This window comes from Pleurodeles waltl, chromosome 9, assembly GCF_031143425.1.
Source record: "Pleurodeles waltl isolate 20211129_DDA chromosome 9, aPleWal1.hap1.20221129, whole genome shotgun sequence".
Taxonomy (NCBI): Eukaryota; Metazoa; Chordata; class Amphibia; order Caudata; family Salamandridae; genus Pleurodeles; species Pleurodeles waltl.
In genome coordinates, this window is record NC_090448.1 from 268040018 (window position 1) to 268064543 (window position 24526).

Here is a 24526-nt window from a genome sequence, read left to right on the forward strand (position 1 = left end):
TCTTGGCTAATCGGTGCTTTGAGAATGATTTGAGCCCATTCTTGGTGAAGTTGCTTCAGAACCAGAGGAATCAATGAAAGAAACGCAGAGAGAAGAGGAAAATTCAACTTCAACTGAACAATTTCCTTTAAGGCTTCTTGCAACTGATATGGGAAGGAACAGAACTGTTGGCAAGGTGTGTTACAATGAGTAAAAACAGATGCAGATGAGGGGGTATCCTATTGAGAAAAGATGAGCTAGACCACCTACTGGTAGAGACACCACTCTTAATCTGCAAGGCAATGCTGTCTGGGGGCTGTCAGCTCTGACGTCAAGAGAGCCCAACAGGCATTACAAAGAGGCATACTTTGTGCAAGCGAGCCCAAGACCGAGTCCCAGCGATTCCCGACAAAGAGGTTGAGACTCTCTCCTCTCTGCTTGCTGATATAACTCATTGTGCTTGTGGTGTTTGCAAAGTCCTTGATGGAAATGAAGGAACGACTTGAGGGCCAATAGCAATGTTCCCTCTAATTTTTTTCCACTGTGTGCGGTCTCTGTGCGCTGCAGCCAAGGATACGTGCGCCAAGAAATTGACCATTCACGCGTGCGCAGCGCATAACTAGCCAAGATCTTTGGCATTAGCCTCTCCATACCACTAAAGCAAAAAAGGGATATCATTGCTCCATGCAATAGGGCATCAAGGCAGTTTTGTGACCTGGTTGCACACCCCAAGGACATGACCTGTTAGGGGAGCACGTATATTGCTCTAAAAGGCTTATTTAGGCTTAGAAAGTGATAACGCATATAAACTACCACAAAGTATAGGAATGGTGGAACATTTGATAACAGCACATTTTCTACTGTTCTGAAGCATTTCCTAGCTCATTAACCATTAATTTCCAAGACAAATATCACTTGCTCGCTTGTATGCTAAAGTACGCCAAATGATGTTTAAAACACTCCCGCGGCATTTAAACGCTGTTTTCACAACATGCGCGCTTGCCAAAGGGGCCTGCGCGATGGGGGAATGAAAGGTGCGCGCGCGCCTTACAGGGAACATTGGCCAATAGAGTGCAGAAGCTGCTCCTGTGAATACTACAAACCTCAGATCTCAAGTTCTTCTACCTAAGCACCCTACCGTAGAGTGGAAGTATGTTACCACAGTTGTATGGGTTGGAAGAACATCCGTGAAATAAGGTATTCCTCTAAACTCCACTAGGTCAACTATGCTGGAGCGTCCTGGAAAATCACATGCTAGAATCACTGCCTTCAGGAGGCATCACTCGAGGGCCATCATGTGCCAGAGTGCGTGACCAGAGAGATGCAAGAAGCCAGAAGACCTAGCAGGCGTAAAACCATCAGAACAGGAATTCAAGTAACTTCCGGAAACACCAGAATCATAACTAATGTCCTGGATTCTCCAATTTGTTTTTGGGGGAGGGGTGGCAATGATGTAACCAGTACTGCCCCTATGAACAGGAGGTGCAGAGAGAGCACCAAGTACCATCTATAGAGAGGATTCCGAGGCTTTTGTTGTGGTTGCAGGGCATGACGCTGTTGAAAATTAAAGCCTATCTCAAATCCCCTAAATTAGACAAATTGCTTGTCGTCTCACTGAGGAGGCTGTAAAACAAGGACCATCACGGTTGCCCTATTCTCCTTGTATCTATCAAGGTCCGAGCCCAATTTGCAGTCACAAAACTTGGATCCATCAAATGATAATTACATTCGGGCAGGTTAGACATCTGATGATAACCGAGAAGGGCTAAACCAGGAATGACAGCGGATGACAATAGAGATGCTCATGGTTCTCACAACAGATTCTATGGTATCAATTGCAGATTTGATTATTTTTCGTCTTTTAAAAATTCCTTGAAGCATGGCTCCAAATTCCCTGGCAGGTTTAGTACTACTAAGTTGGTCATATCATATTGGAAAGGGTACAGCATTTCAAGATGCAGGATGCGCTAAGCAACTTAAATGCCAGGCTGCGGGAAAATAGGTTTGCGACAAAAACCTCAGACGCTTTTTTTGATTCCCTATCAGGGATGCAGAAAACGATACAGGTGACTTCCTGGAAGAATGAGGCCTGAACCGCTAGACTCCCATGTGAAGAATGAAAAGTGAAAAAATGTAGGTGTGCCAGTTTAAGGTCGATAGCATCTGGCTACAATCCTGCTGACTGCCGTGGAGGTAATGGCAAAAGGGTTGAGCCGATGTAGGCATTGGTACTAAAGGCAAGGGCAAAAAAGGGACAAACAAACCCAAGGTCAAGTCCACCAATGGAAAAGATGCTAGGATCAAGTCCCATAGAGATCAAAGTGGCTTCAGGGGGGCCATGGCCTGCCTAAAGAGGTCAAGCATGATGTTGAGGATTGTAACAGAGTCTGCTCCTAGAGTGGGGAACTCTGAAAGGGCCTGAGGCTGAGGCCCTGGTTCTTGCAGCATCAAGGGCCACCGAGATGGCGTTGTGTTGGTGGGAGTCGCAGACACTGCTCTGATTGTGACTAGATCCTCTAGCAATTGTGGCTCCGAAAACTAATCCTCTAGGGTCGGAGTCTCGAGGACTTATTTGGAGTGATGATAAGTACAATATTCTTAGTTTTTCTTGTGCTTCTTCTTTGATATTTAGGAGAAAGACTCTGGTGCCCTTGACTGAGGTTAGAACTTGTGGGCCCTGGCGATGAAACGCTTGGCCTCCCTCTCTTTTGAGGCCTTGGCATGCATGTTCTTGCAAGAGTTACAGGCCGTCGTATCATGGTCAGAGCCAAGATACCAGAGGCAATCTTTGCCAGTATCTGAAATGGACATGTGTTTATCATATTTCTTACAGAGATTAAAGTTTACCATTTTGGCAGGCAACATGGTAAAGCACTGCCCCGAAATCTCAGAGGGAGGCTCTTCACAGAGCGAGGTCCAGACCCATGCCAACTGATGTCAGCTAGTCAGGCCTGCTTTATGGCTCCACTAACTGAAGCAGGTGCCCGTGCTGGCGTTGAAAAGTTTCTGGATACAGTCTGTGTCTGGGGACATTCAGAAGGGGAGGAATCTGCAGGTACAAGAATCCTTTAGAAAGAGGCTGTTATCTGTCAGGGAACCTTAAGGTATGGTCCAAACCCTAACTCAAGCTAGATGATAGTTAGGGGGATAAATGAGAAGATGAGGGCAAAGGTTTGGCACCCATTCAGCCAGAAACACAATGTACTATAAAATATTCTGAGGAGTTTTCTTTAAATATATTGATCAAGTGCCGATTGGGGTGCAAAAACAATGTAATAGGAACTTTTGGTCTTAAAATAGAATGGAGAGTTTCCATTCTGATCTACTGGAAAGTCTAGATTATATCAAAGACACATAGGTAAGCATTATGGGGGTTATTCTAACTTTGGAGGAGTGTTAATCCGTCCCAAAAGTGACGGTAAAGTGACGGATATACCACCAGCCGTATTACGAGTTCCATAGGATATAATGGACTCGTAATACGGCTGGTGGTAAATCCGTCACTTTTGGGACGGATTAACACCTCCTCCAAAGTTAGAATAACCCCCTATATCTCCTGGGCTCAATACAAGGATACTTGAAGGTGATATGTTTATGTATATGAGTATGTTTGTGTATGTGATAATGTATTATTGTAGAATAATGGTCTGTTTTTTGCGGTTATTTGTACAAGCCACAGTGACATTTGCTTATAGTAATAAATGTCACTGTTCAATTTTCTTCTGGAGCATACTAAAATAAGTGCCACTGACTTGTGGTTCTGTCAGAAACCATTTCAGATAGCCATGGTGCAGGCAGGGACTATTGGGCCCAATCGTGGGAATTAAGGTATTTTAACCTTGCTGTGCAGGGCCCGACCTACCATGGATCTTGAACACCTGGGCTGGGCCCCTATAGCACTTTACTCTTAGTGGTACAGTCTGTCAAGCAGTCCAAGGCTTCCCAGCAGAGAGGTAGCTGCAAGGCATACACAGATGTAAGACTCAAAGTACAAACAGTAACTCCCAATAAGCTGACTGTTCAGTCAAATATTCACTTTTGTAATAAAGGTAGTATTTAATAGAAGCATACAAAGTACATTAACAGCACAATAAATAATATCCAATCTCTTGATATTGGTGCACTAGCGTTGTCCTGGGCAATGTCTCCAAGTCCACTCGTTCCTTCTAATACAGCTGGTCCTTCCCCATTCGATAATGTAGGCGACTTTCACTCTAGTCACCACGTGACAAAGTCTTGTTCTGGCTTCTGGAGTCAATGTGAGCAGTGATACACTGTATGTTTGTGCAAGTCCAGGAAGGCCTGAAGGCCCAGAACAGTCTTACCTGACTTGTGGCAACCAGCGAGTTCAGGGAGGACTGGGAGAGTCTTCTTGGGATCTGCCCTCAAAATAGAGGACAGTTGCTGCATCTTGTGGTCTCTTCTGGGTGAAGAGTCAGGTCCCCACAATTTCTGGTCAGCCTGCAGTGGTGTCAGATGTCTCCTCCATAGCTTCCTCGCCATTCCGTAAGCGTTACCATATGGAGGTGGTCTCTCCTTTTGGCATGGTGTTCCAGTGGAATAGGTCTACACTTCAGAGTAGCCCCCACCTGGCACAAAAGGGGTCGCAGACATACTCCATCACAAAGCAACGGCCCTACACTTCACTGTGGTCCCCATGTGGCACATCGGAGTTGCCAAATTACTACAGCAAAGGGGACAGCCCTAAGCTTCCCAATGGCCCACACCTGGCATATGTTGTTTGCTGACTGTCCATGAAAGGAAAGGGTGGCCCGCACTTTCGCAACACTCGAGACAGGATGTCTCAAACTTCGCTCACTGGAATCCAATTGACAGGATCCTCGCTGGGCCTAGCTCCTTCCAGGTGCTCCCCTCCTCCTCACAAGGTCCGCTAATATTGGCAGGCAGCCAGAAGGCTGGTCCTCCATGCTCAGGGCAAGTGGTCTTGACCTTCTTGGGTGATGGCCTCTCGCCTAGCCAGCAAACCTTGCTCCCCAGTCCTGTTTGTAGCAGCTTGAAGTCTTGGTGATCTTCTATTCAAGCAGATGAACAGCTTGTGGCAATTATGCTCCAATTTTTGTAGTCCATATGAAGACACAGATGTGAATTTGTGTTTGGTCCTTTGAAATTCATGCTATGGGTGTCATCTTTGAATTTCTGTCTGCTCTGTCCTCTGTTAAAGGGACAGTCTGCAACGTGAGGAGCATCTGCAATTACGACTGACCCACAACACAGGCCAAGACAGTAACCAGGGTCCCATCTGGCTATCAGCCTCCATTAAAATATGCCTCACAAATGCTCAAATGCCTTCCACTCTTATGATTTTCTGGTCCAACAGTGCCAACCATGTCAGTCCTACGATGTTGCCTGACAATGAGCCCATGCTCCCCCTGATCAGTTAATCTTCCTTGAATCAAAGATCTTTGATGTGCACTGAGGATGCCCTGCTCCCTTTCCTACAGTGTTCATGATCCCACACCAACCCTCAGAAATGTCAGTAATCTACATCTCCTATCTGGGGTTGCAGTCATGACCGCCAACTCACATTTTGAGGCCCTGGGCTTCCAAAAAGGAACTCACAGGTCTTCATATTATGCACCACACAAATCAACAGCATGCTGCATGGCACTATAGACAGTCAATCATGTACGTCACTCCAGTGGCACAGGTAAAAATGCCTGTTCGCACTACTGACTCTTAAGAAACACAAATCAGGTATGTTGGCCCCGACACACTTGTGTCACTTAATGCCTCACAAGGGCATTAGACCACTAACACTTTTTGGGTACCGCTTGGTGCACCCCTCCAGTCTAACAAGACCAAATTACTAGTAGACAGACCTACGTAATGGACACACATGATCTGTGTTCACCCATGACCAAAAAGCAGTACTGTGGTCCAGATGTCTATGCAGTTGGGGCACTCAGGGTAGGTGGTCCATGTCCCTCACCATGCAGGGGACTTTTCTGTCCCATGAGTTTTACTTTCTGCTGCTAGCTACTGATATATATTTCAACTATCATGTGTTTCAGGGGCATACACACAAAGAAATTATTAGCATACAAAGGGTGTGCAACAATTGCCTGTGTTATTTACAATGTAGAATCCCAAACAAGCTGTCTGAAGTATACAGATTAGCAGGACTGAGACATGAGAAAGCTGATCTACATTGTTATCTGACATCAAACTGCTTTTTCTCCATTATAGTGATACTATGTTATATTCCAACCACATTTCAGAGTGCAACATCAACAGCACATACAAAATAAACTAGAAAATGTCAGAGGCTTCCACCACTTGGCAATCAATGCTTAAATCACACTCACCTATATTATCCTCTTCGTGGTCACTTCCAAGGAAGCGCGCATCCATACGAAAACGTTCATCTGTACCAAATCTGGATTGTAAATACATGAGCTACACACCCAGAAACAAGACTCAAAATTAGAATTTGGGGAAATGCCTATTCTTTGCAATCAAATTGAAAGGCAGTTTTGGAAAACATTTGCTGTAACACTTCTGCTGAAAACTGAGTTACAATGTCTGTGTGTGAAGCATGGACAAAACAATATAGTTAACATTAACAATTGTTTTACTACACAATTGGTCAAAAAGAGGGCTTTCTAGGCTCAAATACATCAGTCCAAGTTATAAGATGTAATTGCTACAACAAAGTCAACACAATACACAAATCGAAGGGTAATATTTCAGTCGTTCTTTAAAGGACACAAAAGCTAATTAGCCAAAAGTAGGGTAGACAAGGAAGTAGATATCCACAGCTTCACTCTGCATATTCCTTGCATGCTTATCTCCCTAGAATTGAATACTCCCTGTTTTAACATCTATGTTGTATGCCCATGTTTCTGAACATCCATAAAACCTCTGCATAATAATTATTCGAGAAAGACTAGCAGATTCCAAGCAGATGAACACTAAAATATTACCTATTTTGCATGAGTGACCTTAGAGAATATGTAGGTCACTTGTCTCTAGACAGCATAGTTCAATAGGGTATAATTCGAACATATCCGTTACAAACCTTCATCAGCATACGGTGTAAATAGTTTAAAAATGTAGTGTTACTTTTGTTGTAAAGATAATTTATTCAATTTAGTAAAGAAAGATAAGAGTGTTCATTGACTTGACTTGAAGGTAACAGACTTGCCTTTAGCAAGGAAATGTCCATGTCAAATTCGAAGTACATACCAGCAGTCATCTAACAAGCAGCCAAATGGCACATACAACATGACTTTCTCCTGTTTACCCTAGAACAAGGCACTCATCGTTTTCAGTTTAGAGGTTTAGCATCGGCAGTATTATCATGTTAAAGAGGCACTTTTATAGCTCTGTGCCAGTTTGGGAGAGAAAGAAACAGTGCACAGCAGCACAAGGAGCAGTATATAAGTATAAGTAAAAAACAATCTATAGGACAATTTGGAATTGTCAAGAAGTCATTCTGAATGATATTGATGAAAGTTTATGAATTTATAGAGCACATATTTATATAACTCCCGAGGAATTCCAGGACAATACAAATAATTTCAAACATATTTGTAATTTCTTTTTAGGTCTTTCTTTTCTAATCAAAGAATGACACGTGTCACATGGGTTTATTTTTCCAATTTATATTTTAAAGGAGATCTATATCCTGACTACCATCATACCCAAAGATCATTCTTAAGTTAACAGTTTCTAGTGGTTTCACTTCTTCGAGGTGTTTAAAGTTCACTATAATGAATAAAAGGCAATAATCGGTCCATGTTGTTATCCGCAAACATTACACTATAAGGGCCTGATTGTGAGTCAGTGTTTTTTTTTGCAACCCGTGCATATTACGAGTTGAGTGTTATTTAACACATCCAATCCGGATGTGTTGCATTCCTCAACCCGAGTTCCATTTCAGCAGGTCAAAACTGCCAAAATATAACAGAGGAAAACCATAAGGTAATTACTGCATCATGCAGATTTTAGCGTTTATATATTAGTGCTTTGTTTTGTATGATAACAGACTGATATACTGTGATTCAAACAGCATACTAGCAATAGTATTCGTTGTGTAGGCAATGCATTTGGTACAGAATGTACACAGGTAACACAGATGCGACAAAACAATGTTGCCCCTGGTGCTATATGATGTACTAGGCTGCGAGGAATTGCTGGCAATTTCCGAAGAACAATCGAACAAATGCTACATGGTTTGACTTTTTCCAAGGCCATTTTTGTCTTGCTGGAGAACTCCGGCCTACTATAACCAGGGCCCAAGTGTAATATTTCTAATGGGATGCATAACTGTCTCCAAGTGTGGTTTGTCTGTTCTGTGCTGTTTCCACGAGTGCTAAACTTGAGAAGATGTCCACCTACAACAGGTTATTCCATAACCCAGCAGACGCACCTCTGGTCACAAGTACCAAACAAATCCTGCTTCACTGTAGATCTAATTGTTTGTGCATTTGTCGTAGCAAATCCTTCCAAGTTCTTGGCTTGTTTTGCAACTACTACAGAAGCAGCTGTACTTCCTGTTTCTGCTCAATCCCTGCTTCAGTCTGGCTCTGCCTGTACCAGATGCCACCTGGGCACTCCATGTATGGACCTCTAGCCCGGGCCTGTACGGCACTACCTGCTTCTAGCTATTCCTGTAAACTCCTGAGCTACGTTTAGCAGTGTATTTGCTTGTGGTTTTTGTTTTCTTCATCTTCTAGTCTCACTTATATTAGAGATTTCACACATGTAGTATTTGCCTTAGCACATTTTTTATTTTATCAATTTGATGTATCTGCAATTAGTTAGCATAATGGCTTTCATGCGCGCATTCTAGCATTATTAAGGTATTATTCAGTGGCATCTGTAATTCCATGCACCAACACCGAGCAATCAAAGCTGTTTGCTTTCTGAAGGGTGCATTGCTTTCCATTCTAGCTTCATGCCTACCATTGTCCATGGCTGCATGTTCCCGAGTTAGTCTGTTTACAGAGTAACGAATACTTGGACTTTACACCTGCTCCATCTCCAAGAACATACTTAACATTGTGCCAATCCTATCCCCTCCTAAAATCGTCAACCAATCCTATCCTACTTGACATACCATTTTCGTGGTCGGTCCCTCCCCAACAGAACTAAAATCATAACCCCAGCTCTACGTTGCTTTCCATTCTCGTGCTTCTTCGAAGTTCACATAATGTGATATTACAGTTCAATTTGAGCATTCTGTTCGTCCCATTTCAGTTTCTTTGTGTCAGCCTAGGCAGGGTTCTGTCAATTATAATGCACACTAATTATAGAGCTGGAAAACTTGTCACATTCAGTACTTCTCTGCTAAAAGTCATAAATTGACATTCCTTTGGCCAAGTGAAGAGTTCATGTTCACTCACCTTCTCGCCAGCTTTGCCTTCAAACTGTGATTTAATGCTGAATATTTTCTCATTGTCTTCCTCCACATCCTCCTCATCACTGCTCTCAAACAGCTTTGAAGGCTTTTTGCTAGTAGCTTCCTAATGATATTTTAAAAGACAAAACTAACATTTAAAGCAAGCAAATTTTTGTGTTGAAAAACCTTTCATGATCCTAGACCTAGGTTACAGCGGCATTCCGGATGGCTGAATGTAACTCCACATCGCTCAAATACTTTTGGATTTAGCACAAATTATTTGGGGATACCAGCCTGACTGCCCAGTCCACCAACAAACTAGTACAAGACACTAAGTTTATGCCTAGTAACCATACCACGACAACATGATTAACAATGATGGAAGGCTGTTTAACCTTACTGCACACATAAAATTACAATGTTCTTTACCTACCCCATTCCCCCACCCCTTCCCAGGTAAAATAAACCAAACACTTTGGTCTTAAACAACATCAGAAGTCCACAACAGTGGACAATGGCAACTCCACAGTATCATGGCGAAACAGCACTGATATCCCAAACGGGACCACACAAAAAGAAGAAATAAATATGCTTTATAGATGCTGGTGATATAATAGTTGTATTTTAGAGATTAAAACCCACTTGTTGCAGACCAATTTCATTGTTGTAGTACACAGTGAACTTGTGGGCAGATTAACGTTGTCACACTTAAGGAATATGGCAGATTAGAAGAACAAGGTAATTACCTTTGGTAACGCCGCTTCCGGTAGAGACTCCAGCTAGCTGCATATTCCCTACTTTAGAAATATCCCCAGCATCAGGAAACTTTCTAGCACTACTCGTCACACTGGTAGGTAGAGTAGTTCAGCTCCGCATCAGCAGCATCTGTGCCGGAAGTGAAATATGTGGTACCTATATAGGCACCACCTTGGCAAGCTGACATCAGTTCATTTTTGCGACTTTGATCGCCAGCAGTGCATGTAGGAAGATGGCTCTCTATACAACATATCAGAATGAGTTATAGTGTGCAAGGAGTGCAGGGGTTCCTTTGCCAGTGGACAGGAGCTTGCTCTAGCAATCCGAAAGTTCTCTTTTAGGGGGTAGTGTGGTCGAGCAGTCTTAGGCTTATCAGAGAGAAGTGTTAGACATCGTCAAACACAGTCAATAAATGAGACATCCGACTCAATAAGGGAATCCACACCAATTTACAAAAATAACAAGTATCTTTAAATATGTTCAGGCACTAAAGTCAATACTATCAGGTAAGTATGTTTTGCAAGAAAAATCTTTACAATTTTGAAACGTCGACATTGCAATTATTGGAAGCTGCAATGTTATCCTATGGAGGAAAAACAAATACAGCAAACAGGTAGAGTAGAGCGACTTACAGGACCAATCTTCAAGACTTAAGGTAAGTATGAGCAAGGGTCAGGACCACATCAACATGTCACACCGGGCAGCAATGGGATGGCTGGGTGTAGAGGTGTAGTACGGCGTTGGTTGCCCAATGTTAGTCAATGGGGATCGGTCCGGTTGAAAGGGGGCTGCAGGTTTAGACAGAGTCCAGTCGAGGAAAACCAACAGGTGGGTTCAAGTTTTGAGATGCTCGGGGAGGGAGGGACACCTTATGTCCTCTTCTCCACAGGCCAGGGGCAACAGGAGCAGAGGCGTTCTGAGGCGTCCAGTTCTCTCCAGTGGGAGCACTCAAGGTTGAGGTGGCCTGCGAGCAGAGGCTGCAGGTGGCATCGGTGAGTCCACAGTGGGCACGTCCAAGGTGGGCTTTGTCTCTGGAGGCCTGGGAGACCACACTTGCACCGTTGGTCCACTTCAGCTTGGGGTAGGCGGCACAGGCGCAGTAGTGCTTTCAGGCGTCAGGTTTTCAGTGGTGAGGGGCCCTCACAGTTCTCCTGGGGTGCCAACAAGATACAGGCAAGCAGCTCTGCTGCTTAACGGCAGTTCCTGGGTTTTTGTTGAAGGCAGGCAGGACTCCCAGGCTTTTGGAGGCACAGTGGCTTGCAGGACAAGTCAACTTTGGTACAAATCAGTGGGCACGGCTGACAGGCTGGCAGGGCTGAGGCCAAGTCAGGTGCTTCTTCCTTAGTCTTTGCTTATGCGGTTGAGAGACTTCATTCTATGTAGGTCGTAAGGAATCTGATTTTCTGATGCCAGGGGCTCTCCTAATTACTGAATCTAGGGGCGTTTAGGGGAGTGTAGGGTAGTAGGAAATGGTCTAATTACCTCTAGGGTCATTATACCCCCTATATGACCACTTCCTGTAGGAAATGGGCATAACCCTGTCCCAGAGTTCCTACTTCTGCCAAACAGTAAGATGGCAGATTTCTAAATGGGGTGCCCTCATCAGGCAGCTCACCTTAGGGTAGTGGTTCCCATGCTTTATCAACCGGCAGCTCCCTTGACAAATTGGCCTTTGGCTGCGCTTCCATAGTACATTACTTTTTTGGCAGGGGGTGGTAAGATATAAGCCCATCCTCAGTAGTCCTTCCATTTTAAGCCCTAAAGAAAATTGAGATGACGGTATGGAGAAGAGTGCATGCAATGCAAGGATATGGCTACTATTTTCTTGGACCACGCAGTACTGCATCTGTTTGCTCTTCCTGCACACTCCTGGAGCTGGACATATCCAGCCAAAATCAGCCAGGGGCATCAAGGTGCCACAGCACAGTTTAGGAACCTTTCCCCTGTGCAACGGTTCCTACCCTCATTATCTGCAGGTGATATTCTCTAATTTGTCAAAAACCCAGGTGGGAACCTGGTGCACAATATACAGGACGTGATCAAGTTTGGGGATCACTTAGGTATTTGGATCAAATGAAGCAAGTCAGAGATGTTCCTACTCACAAATAACACTACTAGGATGGTGCAGCACTTTCACTAACTTGGAGTAAAGAGTGAAATATCTGGATATCGTCATCAATAGAAACAACTTATGGACTGATGACTGAAAAACGTGCCACAAAAATAGAAAGATGGATCAGACTAACCCTAGCTCTGGCAGGCAGAATCACAGTTGCTAAAGTGGTAGTGCTGCTCAAAAGATTGTATTTGTTCATGCACATATCCATACACCCAGGTTATCATACGTATGCTAGACTTCAAGCTTTGCTGGCTAAATTAGCGCGGAGAGCGAAAGGTCTCTTACTTAGATGGGAGTGGCTTACTCAGCCCCATGAGGTGGGCTTATTTACCATGACTGATCCAGGACAAAAGCTTGTTTCCTGCACAATAGCACCCCTATAGAGAGCTCAAAGTGCACTTGGGACACTAACTATTGTGTTAATGTCTAAGATATCAATTCATTGAAACAGTTAACTGTTTACACTGGGGCAGGACAAACAAAGGTGTACTCTCGGAAATGCTCATCGCAGATAGTCCTGCTTTGCATAAATCATTGAATCAATGCAGATAGTCCTGCTTTGCATCAATCATTGGATACAGTATGCCGGCTACAGGTGGACAAGATGGGACAATTATTCCTTAATGGTTATTTTATAATCAAGCAGTTTTGCGAAACTGGCATGAGCAATGCACTAGTCATATTTGCATTCGTCAAATTAGACAGTGGCCTTAGAATTTCAATTGCACCTGAAACGGAATAAACATTCTGGCATTAGAAATATTTTGCTTGAGTAAGAGGAGCCAGTCTTGGAGTGTATGCTCATACTGGCATCTAGTGGCTACGCTAAGAACTGTAGTTTGCTGAAACAATCTAGCTTCACTGCTGAAGAATAACATTGATAGTTTTGAAGCACACACTGATTTGAAGAGTTGTGTAGATTATGGATTCTCCTCTAAGACGCCCTGGCTGGTTATTGTGGCGCACTGTGGTGATGTGGCGCACAGTTTGGGAACTGCTGCCTTAGGGGTGGGACTAACCTGAAGGGTGGAAAGACCTCTCTGAATACTACATTTCCTGCCTATCCCGGTGTAAAATGTGCCCTGGGGAAGGGGAATCGGCCTCTCTCCTTTGAGTGAGGCCAGATCTGCATACAAGGGCGGTGGGCTTAGAATGCAGATTCGCAGGTCATCCTGTTGGGAGGCAAGTATAAACACCTCTCCCACAGCAGGCTTTATTTCTGACCTGAGATCAAAAGCTCTCACCCTAGGGAGTTAGAATCACATCTGGTGGTGGCAGGCTGGCTAAAACTAGTCAGTCCGCATATTGGTAGATTTTAGATCTTCCCTATGGGTGCACGTATTAATAAATCCATCACTGGCATCAGTGAGGGCTTATTAATATGAGATGTTTGATACCAAACATCTCTATTTTCAGTGAAGCCATCATGTAGGAACTCGTATTTACCAGTGTCCAGCACATGTACTTAAAACGGCTTGCCTGATCACTTACTATGCCTAAGAACCGACAAAGACATAGCATGGGCATATCTGGCTCTGTATAGACTATATCAAAATTAGATATTGTGTGTACAGAGTCCAGGAGTTCCCCAGAGGCTTAACAGAGGCTAAAGTAGATAGTACTAATGCTCTCTTTTGTGGTAGTGTGGTCGAACAGTTAGGCTTATCAAAGGTGTAGGGAGCATATACTGTATATACTACATCAAAATAAGATATAGTGTGCACAGAGTCCAGGGGTTCCCCAGAGGCTTGACAGAGGCAATAAAATATAATACTAATGCTCTAATTGTGATAGTTTGGTTGAGCAGTTAAGCTTATCAGAAGTTAGTGTTAAGCATTTGTTGTACACACTCAAGCAATAGAAGAAACACATACTCAATGACTTAACTCCAGACCAGTAGGTTTTTATACAGAAAAATATATTTTGTTAATTTATTTCTAGAACCACAAGATTCAGTTTGCAGGTAAGTACATAAAATGTAAGGTACTTTTCATAATTATAGCTTTGAATGAAATCAACAATTTAGACAGTTTTCTTTAAAACGGCAAAAAGCTATTTTAAAAGTGAATACAGTGCAATTGTTACCAGTTCCTGGGGGAAGAAAAGATTGAACGGGTTTACAGGTATGCATTCGACTTACACTTCCTATCCCCGGCTTTTAGGTAGTCTGCCATTGGGGGTTCAAGTTAACCCCAAACAGCCACCACAAGCAACACGGGGCCGGTCGGATACAGAGATCAAATTAATGTTGGCTCATATGGCTCATATGGAGACGGGGGGTACTCGGAATCCGGTCGGCCAACAGGTAAGTACCCGGAACTCGGAGGGCAGACCAGGGGGGTTTAGATGAGCACTGGAGGGGTCACAAGTAGACATCAAACATGCACCCTCAGCGGCACAGGGGCGGCCGGGTGCAGGGTGCCAACAGGACATTGGGTTTCCAATGCAGATCTATGGGGGACATCAGGAGTCTCTCAGAGGCTGCAGGAAGGGGAGGGGAAGTGTGGGGCACACCACTGGTCGGACACAGCAGAGGGCTGCCTACTAGTCAATACTAAACCGGGGGTCAGGTTCTCCAAGGCCTGGGAGCTGCGGGTGCAGTATGTCCTTTAGGCATTAGATATCTTTGATCTGAGTTAGGGGGGGGGGGTCCTCTGGATTCTCTTAGCAGGCATTGTTGTGGGGACTTGAAGGGGTCAACCCACGGTGGGCTTTTGCTCCCTATCGCTGGGGGACCCTTTCTTGCTGGGTGGACCACCTGAACACGGTCCGTGGGCATCAAGATTCGGAGTGAGGTGGGAGTCCTTGGTTGAAAGTTTCTTTTGGACAGAGCCACTTCCTCTGGAGTTCTTGGTCCTTTGTGGTGCAAGGCAGTCCTCTGGAGTTGTCAGAGTTCGCTGGGCCCGCTGGACGTGTTGCTGTTCTTTTTGCAGGTTCTTTGAAGCTGGAGACATGCCGGTAGGGCTGGGACCAAAGCAGTTCTCGTCTTCCTTCTTCTATGCTGGGGTTTTCAGCTTAGCAGTCCTTCTTCTTCTTGTAGGTCACCAGGAATTTGGTGGGCTGGGTTCAGGGAGGCCCTTAAATCCTAGATTTTAGGGGCGTGTTAGGGTCAGGGGCAGTAGTCAATTGCTACTGTCCCTGAGGGTGGCTACACCCTCGTTGTTCCTAGGGTTGTAACTCCTCCCTGTTTTTGCTAATTTTCCCTCTGGACTTCCCCCCAAGAGTAGGGCTTTGTATGGGGGGGCGTCACCCCATGTGGTCACTTGTTTGAAAGTGGCAGGCTGGCACAGACCAGTCAGTCCTACACTAGCACTTAGGCTAAAATACAGGGGGCATCTCTAAGATGCCCTGTGTGTGCCTTGTTCAATCAATCCCACACTGGCATCAGCGTGGGTTTATTGTGCTGAGAAGTTTGATATCAAACTTCCTAGTATTCAGTGAAGCCATTATGGTGCTGTGGAGTATGTAATGACTAACTCCCAGACCATATACTCAATATGGCTACACTGCACTTACAATGGCTGAGAATGGACTTAGACACTTTAGGGGCATATTGCTCAAGCAGCTATGCCCTCACCTGTGGTATAGTGCACCCTGCCTTAGGGCTGTAAGGCCTGCTAGAGGGGTAACTTACCCATGCCACAGGCAGTGGTTTGTAGGTATGGCACCATGAGAGGGGTGCCATGTCGACTTTGTCTTTTTCTCCCAACTAGCACACACAAGCTGCAAGGCAGTGTGCATATGCTGAGTAAGGGGGTCCCCAGGGTGGCATAAGACATGCTGCAGCCCTTAGAGATGTTCCCTGGCCACAGGGCCCTTGGTACCATTGGTACCTTTTACAAGGGACTTAACTGTGTGCCAGGGCTGTGCCAATTGTGGGAACAAAGGTACAGTTTTAGGGAAAGAACACTGGTGATGGGGCCTGGTTAGCAGGGTCCCAGCACACTTTCAATCAAAGTTGGCAACACTAGGAAAAATGTGGGGAGGTAACCAGGCCAACAGTGGCACTTTCCTACAAGAGGGTAGTGCAAAGCATTTGTTGTGCACACACAGTCAAGAAATGAGGCACACACTCAATTACTAGTAACTCCAGGCCAATGTATTTATATGGAAAAATTATATTTGTTACTTTATTTCTAGAACCAAAAGATTCTCGTTGCAAATAAGAACAGCTTTAAGTATATATCAAGCATATGTATCAAATGTACTTTAAGTTTGGCAAATAAAACAGTTTACAGGCAAGTAAAACTTCACTTTCAAAAGTTGACAGTGCAGTTTGCAGAGCAGTCGGGGGGGGGGGGGGGGGGGGGTGAGGGAGTGTTATTGCAGTTTTGTGGTAAATACTCGACTTACAGTTCCAGTCTCCAGGGGATAGGATGTCCACTGGTCGAGGTTCAAGATGACCCAAAACATACTCCACCAGCAACACGGGGCCTGCCAGGTGCAGAGGTCAAAGTTGGTGTTAGATTTAAAATGGGATCCTATGGAGACTGGGGGCACTCGGAAACAGATCTGCTAGCAGGTAAGAGCCCGTGACTTCGGGGGGCAGACCTGGAGGGTTTAGGTGGGCACTGGGGGGGATAGGGGTCAGCCACAGGTCAGCACCAAACACACACCTTTAGTGGCACAGGGGAGTCCGGGTAAAGGGTGTAAACATAGTAACGAGCTCACAATGCTTTTCCATAGGGGGACCCCAGCGGTCAAAGATGCTGCAGGCTTGGTCCAGGGGATAGGTTTCAGGAATCCACAGGCTGGACAGGGAGGAGGGCTGTAGGAGGCTGGCCTGGCTTACAGTGGGTACCAATGTTACTTACACCTTGTTCTAGATCCAGTTATCCCTTATTAGTAGAGTAGTAGTGTTCTAGCAGCTTAGGCTGATAGAGATAGCTATAGCTGAGCAGCCAAGGCTGAACTAGGAGACATGCAAAGCTCCTGCAATACCACTTACATCATATAGGTACTATATCATAAGAAAGACAATACTCAGTGTTACTAAAAATAAAGGAACTTTATTTTAGTGACAATGTGCCAAAAATATCTCAGAGGATATACTCCCTTAGGAGGTAAGTAACATACACAAAATATACACAACAAACCAAATCAGGTAAGTAAAACAGGCAGAAAGTAGTGCAAACATTGTAGAATACAACGGGATGCAATAGGCCTAGGGGCAACACAAACCATATACTAAGAAAGTGGGATGCGAAACACGAATGGACCCCTAGGCTAGTGTAGTGTGTATAGGGTCGCTGGGAGTGTAAGAAAACACTAAGGGTGTCCAAGATACCCCACCCCAAGACCCTGCAAAGTAGGAGTAAAGTACTACTATTTCCCCAGAAACACACTAAAGTCGTGATGAGGGATTTTGCAAAGACCACAACAGACTGCAAAGCACTGAAGATGGATTGCTGGACCTGAGGACCTGCAAAGGAAGGGGACCAAGTCCAAGAGTTGCCAAAGTGTCCGTTGGGGGGGGGGGGGGGTGGGGGCCGGGGGAGCCCACTAAACCCCGGATGAAGGTGCAAAATGGCTGCCTCCGATGGGAAGAAGCTGAAGATTCTGCAACAACAAAAGGAGATAGGAAATCCTTCTTCGTGCAGAAGATGTCCCACGGCGTGCTGGAGGATGCAGAAGTGTTTCCTTGACAAAATACCCCAAACAAGCCTTGCTAGCTGCAAGAGTCACGGTTGGAGAAAAAGGGTGCGGCCCGGGCCAAGGAAGGACCAGGATGTCGCCAATTGGGAGTGGAGACAGAGGGGGCCCTCAGCAACGTAGAGAGACCACGCGCAAGTAGGAAGCACCCACAGAAGTCTTTGAACACGGGTTCAAGAAGACTGAACACGGCGGTTGTCTCAAAACTGCAAAAGGAGGTCCCACAACACCGGAGATCAACTCAGGGAGCTGAGGATCGCAGGACAGAGTGCTGGGGACCTAGGCTCGGCTGTGCATGCAGGATTTCTTGGAAATGTGCACAGAAGCCCTTGTAGCTGCAGTTCACGCGGTGCACAGGATAACTTTCTGGAGAGGGTCGGCAAGGACTTACCTCCTCCAAATTTGGACAGGTGGACCACTGGACAGTGTGGGTCACTTGGGTCCACCACCTCTGTTCCAGGGGCTATGCTCGTCAGGATGAGAGGGTTCCCAGAGTACCGGTGAAGCTTAAGTTAGGTGCCTGCTGAAGCAGGGGGAAGATTCCGTTGACCCACTGGGGATTTTTTTGTGGCTTCCAGTGAAGGGTGAAGGCAGGCAGTCCCCAGAGCATGCACCACCAGGAAACAGTCGAGAAAGCCGGCAGGGTTAGGCGCTACCATGTCGCTGGTAGTCTTTTGGCTACTTTGTTGCAGTTTTGCAGACATTCTGGAGCAGTCAGCGGTCGATCCTTGGCAAAAGTAGAAGAGATAAGTGCAGAGGAGTCCTGCTGGATTCTTGCAAGTCGTTATCTGAGGAAAAGCCCACTGGAGAGACCCTAAATAGCCCTCAGAGGAGGATTGGCCACCTAGTCAGGTAAGCACCTATCGGGAGGGGTCTCTGACATCATCTGCTGGCACTGGTCACAAAGAGGCCTCCAGAGTGCCCTCACACCTCTGGAAACAAGATGGCAAAGGTCTGGGGCACAATGGAGGAGCTCTGGGCACCACCCCTGGGGTGGTGATGGACAGGGGAGTGGTCACTCCCCTTTCCTTTGTCCAGTTTCACGCCAGAGCAGGGGCGGGGGGTTCCCTAAAACGGTGTAGACTGGCTTATGCAAGGAGGGCATCATCTGTGCCATTCAAAGCATTTCCAGAGGCTGAGAGAGGCTATCCCTTCCACTAAGATGCACAGCCTTTAATAGCAGTATGCATGTGCTGGGTGAGGGGTCCCTAAGGATGGCACAATTCATGCTGCAGCCCTTGGGGACCCTCTCTGGTGCCCATGCCATAGGTACCAGGGGTACCATTTACTAGAGACTTACAGGGGGGATAAAGGTCCTGCCAATTGGGGAACTATTGCAGTTTTAGGAAAAGAGATCTGACCCTGGGGACCTGTTTAGTAAGAACCGAGTTCATTTCAGTCAAAATTGCATCATGTACCAAGCAAAAGGTGGGGGTGACCATGTCAAAAAGGGGAACTTTCCTACAGCACTGAGCCACGATGAAAGCTGACCACTAATGTGAATTTCTAGGTCCTCTGTAAGGAGTAAGTCTGATCTCATCCTTTAATCATACTGAAGGTAAGTCACTTATTCATCTGATAAGAGACTTCTAGCCACAGATTCCTTACCTGAGAATACATACCCAATGAACCTCTCCCCAGAGGTGGGTTTGTAAACCCAACTTAGACCCGGAAGTCCTGCAGGACCAAATGGGCAAAAAGCCCATCCTGATTGTCCCGATTATTCAGGCAGTAATGGTTCGTTAACATGTGCAATAAAGCCTACATTGCAGCCTGACAGATATTCTGGAATGGAACTCCGCAAGCTAATGCAACTGTCACAGCTTTGGCTCTGGTCGAATGAGCGCGCAAGATCTCATGTGGCTGCATTTTAGCCATTCATTCATCTGGAGATAGATAATTTCTGGACAGCCTTCCCTTTCTTGGCCCTGATCTACTCTGTGAAGAGTTGGTCGTTGTAAGGAAATGCCTCCTTGGCATGGTTACCCCCTGACTTTTTGCCTTTGCTGATGCTATGTTTTGAATTGAAAGTGTGCTGAGGCCTGCTAACCAGGCCCCAGCACCAGTGTTCTTTCCCTAACCTGTACTTTTGATTCCACAATTGGCACACCCTGGCATCCAGATAAGTCCCTTGTAAGTGGTACCCCTGGTACCAAGGGCCCTGATGCCAAGGAAGGTCTCTAAGGGCTGCAGCATGTCTTATGCCACCCTGGAGACCCCTCACTCAGCAAAGACACACTGCTTGCCAGCTTGTGTGTGCTGGTGAGAACAAAACGAGTAAGTCGACATGGCACTCCCCTCAGGGTGCCATGCCAGCCTCTCACTGCCTATGCAGGTATAGATAAGTCACCCCTCTAGTAGGCCTTACAGCCCTAAGGCAGGGTGCACTATACCATAGGTGAGGGCACCAGTGCATGAGCACTGTGCCCCTACAGTGTCTAAGCAATACCTTAGACATTGTAAGTGCAGGGTAGCCATAAGAGTATATGGTCTGGGAGTCTGTTTTACACAAACTCCACAGCACCATAATGGCTACACTGAAAACTGGGAAGTTTGGTATCAAACTTCTCAGCACAATAAATGCACACTGATGCCAGTGTACATTTTATTGTAAAATACACCCCAGAGGGCACCTTAGAGGTGCCCCCTGAAACCTTAACCGACTATCTGTGTAGGCTGACTGGTTCCAGCAGCCTGCCACAACCGAGACATGTTGCTGGCCACATGGGGAGAGTGCCTTTGTCACTCTGAGGCCAGTAACAAAGCCTGCACTGGGTGGAGATGCTAACACCTCCCCCAGGCAGGAACTGTCACACCTGGCGGTGAGCCTCAAAGGCTCACCCCTTTGTGCCAGCACCGCAGGACACTCCAGCTAGTGGAGTTGCCCGCCCCCTCCGGCCACGGCCCCCACTTTTGGCGGCAAGGCCGGAGAAAATAATGAGAATAACAAGGAGGAGTCACTGGTCAGTCAGGACAGACCCTAAGGTGTCCTGAGCTGAAGTGACTCTAACTTTTCTTACTTGTACCCACCCTCAGGGCTAGTAGCCATTGGCTACTAACCCCCCAGACCTAAACACGCCCTTAAATTTAGTATTTAATGGCTCCCCTGAACCTAAGAATTTAGATTCCTGCAACTTACCGAAGAAGAAGACTGCTGAGCTGAAAACCCCTGCAGAAGAAGAAAGAAGACACCAACTGCTTTGGCCCCAGTCCTACCGGCCTGTCTCCTGCCTTCTAAAGAACCCTGCTCCAGCGACGCTTTCTCCAGGACCAGCGACCTCTGAATCCTCAGAGGACTGCCCTGCTTCCAAGAGACCAAGAAACTCCCGAGGACAGCGGTACTGCTCCAAAAGAACTGCAACTTTGTTTCAAGGAGCAGATTTAAAGACCCCCTGCAACTCCCCGCAAGAAGCATGAGACTTGCAACACTGCACCCGGAGACCCCAACTCGACGGGTGGAGAACCAACACCTCAGGGAGGACCCTCCGGCGACTCCGAGACCGTGAGTAACCAAAGTTGTCCCCCCTGAGCCCCCACAGCGACGCCTGCAGAGGGAATCCCGGGGCTCCCCCTGACCGCGACTGCCTGAACTCCATTTCCCGACGGCTGGAAAAGACCCTGCACCCGCAGTCCCCAGCACCTGAAGGTACGGAACTCCTGTGCAGGAGTGACCCCCAGGAGGCCTTCTCCCTTGCCCAGGTGGTGGCTACCCCGAGGAGCCCCCCCCCTTGCCTGCCTGCACCGCTGAAGAGACCCCTTGGTCTCTCATTGAAAACCATTGAAAACCCGACGCGTGTTTGCACACTGCACCCGGCCGCCCCCGCGCTGCTGAGGGTGTACTTTTTGTGCTGACTTGTGTCCCCCCCGGTGCCCTACAAAACCCCCCTGGTCTGCCCTCTGAAGGCGCGGGTACTTACCTGCTGGCAGACTGGAACCGGGGCACCCCCTTCTCTCCATTGAAGCCTATGTGTTTTGGGCACCTCTTTGACCTCTGCACCTGACCGGCCCTGAGCTGCTGGTGTGGTAACTTTGGGGTTGCTCTGAACCCCCAACGGTGGGCTACCTTGGACCAAAAACTGAAACCTGTAAGTGACTTACTTACCTGTGAAAACTAACAATACTTTACCTCCCCCAGGAACTGTGAAAATTGCACTGTGTCCACTTTTAAAACAGCTAAATGTGTTTTATGTAAAAAGTATAAATGCTAGTGTAATTGTTGAAAGTTCCTAAAGTACCTACCTGCAATACCTTTCAAATGAGATATTACATGTAGAATTTGAACCTGTGGTTCTTAAAATAAACTAAGAAATTAAAATGTCACTTACCCAGTGTACATCTGTTCGTGGCATCAGTCGCTGAGATTCACATGGTCTGCATTAGCTCGCCATCTGGTGTTGGGTCGGAGTGTTACAAGTTGTTTTTCTTCGAAGAAGTGTTTTCGAGTCACTGGACCGAGTGCCTCCTCCTTCTGTGCTCATTGCGCATGGGCGTCGACTCCATCTTCGATTGTTTTCCCCGCAGAGGGTGAGGTAGGAGTTGTACTATAGTAATAGTGCCCGCGCAATGAAATGTGTAAGTATGTACCTATTAAAGGTTTAAATAATATATATACAAATGTACAAAATTGAAGGTAACTTCTGAACTGCTACAGGCTTCCGGGGAGGTGGGTGGGCCCATGTGAATCTCAGCGACTGATGCCATGAACAGATGTACACTGGGTAAGTGACATTTTCAGTTCGATGGCATCTGTCGCTGTAGATACACATGGTCTGCATAGACTAGTAAGCAGTTATTTCCCCATAAGCGGTGGATTAGCCTGTAGGAGTAGAAGTTGTCTGAAATAGAGTTCTTAATACAGCTTGACCTACTGCGGCTTGTTGTGCGGATAGCACATCTATACAGTAGTGTTTGGTGAATGTGTGAGGCGTAGACCATGTGGCTGCCTTACATATTTCATGCATTGGGATGTTTCCTAAAAAGGCCATTGAAGCACCTTTTTTCCTGGTTGAATGTGCCCTGGGAGTAATGGGCAGTTGTCTTTTTGCTTTAAGGTAGCAGATTTGGATGCATTTAACAATCCATCTGGCTATACCTTGTTTTGATATTGGGTTACCTGCATGAGGTTTTTGGAATGCAATAAATAGCTGTTTAGTCTTTCTGATGTTCTTTGTTCTGTCAATGTAGTACATTAATGCTCTTTTGACATCTAATGTATGTAGTGCTCTTTCAGCCACAGAATCTGGCTGTGGGAAAAAAACAGGTAGTTCTACCGTTTGATTTAGATGGAACGGTGAAATAACTTTTGGTAAAAATTTTGGATTAGGTCGTAGGACGACCTTATTTTTATGTATTTGTATAAAAGGTTCCTGTGTTGTGAACGCTTGAATTTCACTTACTCTTCTCAGAGATGTAATGGCGATGAGAAAGGCAACTTTCCAGGTTAGGAATTGTATTCCGCAAGAGTGCATGGGTTCGAAAGGTGGGCCCATGAGTCTTGTTAGGACCACGTTTAGGTTCCATGAAGGAACAGGTGGTGTTCTTGGTGGTATAATTCTTTTAAGACCTTCTATGAATGCTTTGATGACTGGTATCCTATACAAGGAAGTTGAATAGGTAGTCTGCAGGTATGCAGATATTGCTGCAAGGTGTATTTTAATAGAAGAGAAGGCTAGCCTTGCTTTTTGTAAATGGAGCAAGTAATTTATTTTATGTTTTGGAGTTGCGTCTAGTGGTTGTATCTGATTATGATGGCAGTAACAAACAAATCTTTTCCACTTACTTGCGTAGCAGTGTCTAGTGGATGGCCTTCTGGCCTGCTTTATGACCTCCATACACTCTTGGCTAAGTTGTAAGTGTCCGAATTCTAGGATTTCAGGAGCCAGATTGCTAGATTCAGCGATGCTGGATCTGGGTGTCTGATCTGTTGGTTGTGTTGCGTTAACAGATCTGGTTTGTTCGGCAGTTTGATGTGGGGTACTACAGAAAGATCTAGCAGTGTTGTGTACCAGGGTTGTCTTGCCCACGTTGGTGCTATTAAAATGAGTTTGAGTTTGTTTTGACTCAATTTGTTCACTAGATAAGGGAGGAGAGGGAGAGGAGGAAAAGCGTAAGCAAATATTCCTGACCAGTTCATCCATAGGGCATTGCCTTGGGATTGCTTGTGTGGGTATCTGGACGCGAAGTTTTGGCATTTTGCGTTCTCTTTTGTTGCAAATAAGTCTATCTGAGGTGTTCCCCAGAGTGTGAAGTAGGTGTTCAGAATTTGTGGGTGGATTTCCCATTCGTGGACTTGTTGGTGATCTCGAGAGAGATTGTCTGCCAGTTGATTCTGGATCCCTGGAATAAACTGTGCTATGAGGCGAATTTGATGGTGGATTGCCCACTTCCATATGTTTTGAGCTAATAAGCTTAACTGCGTTGAATGTGTTCCTCCTTGTTTGTTTAGATAATACATCGTTGTCATGTCTGTTTTGACAAGGATGTATTTGTGGGTTATGATTGGTTGGAAAGCTTTTAGTGCTTGAAAAACTGCTAATAATTCTAGATGATTTATATGCAGTTTTGTTTGATGTATGTTCCATTGTCCTCTTATGGTGTGTTGATTGAGATGTGCTCCCCACCCTGTCATGGAAGCATCTGTTGTTATTACGTACTGT

At 45.8% G+C, this 24526-nt stretch overlaps 1 protein-coding gene across 1 annotated transcript in view; it reads right to left on the reverse strand.

The window, feature by feature from the left end:
* The window catches only part of NOL8 (nucleolar protein 8), a 270845-nt gene that overhangs the window by 148170 nt on the left and 98149 nt on the right, over positions 1 to 24526 (reverse strand). Inside the window, exons 9-10 of the mRNA XM_069206675.1 lie at positions 9348 to 9467; positions 6306 to 6396 (exon numbers count right to left, since the gene is read on the reverse strand). Coding sequence (XP_069062776.1) covers positions 6306 to 6396; positions 9348 to 9467 — 211 coding nt within the window. The remainder of the gene's footprint in view (positions 1 to 6305; positions 6397 to 9347; positions 9468 to 24526) is intronic.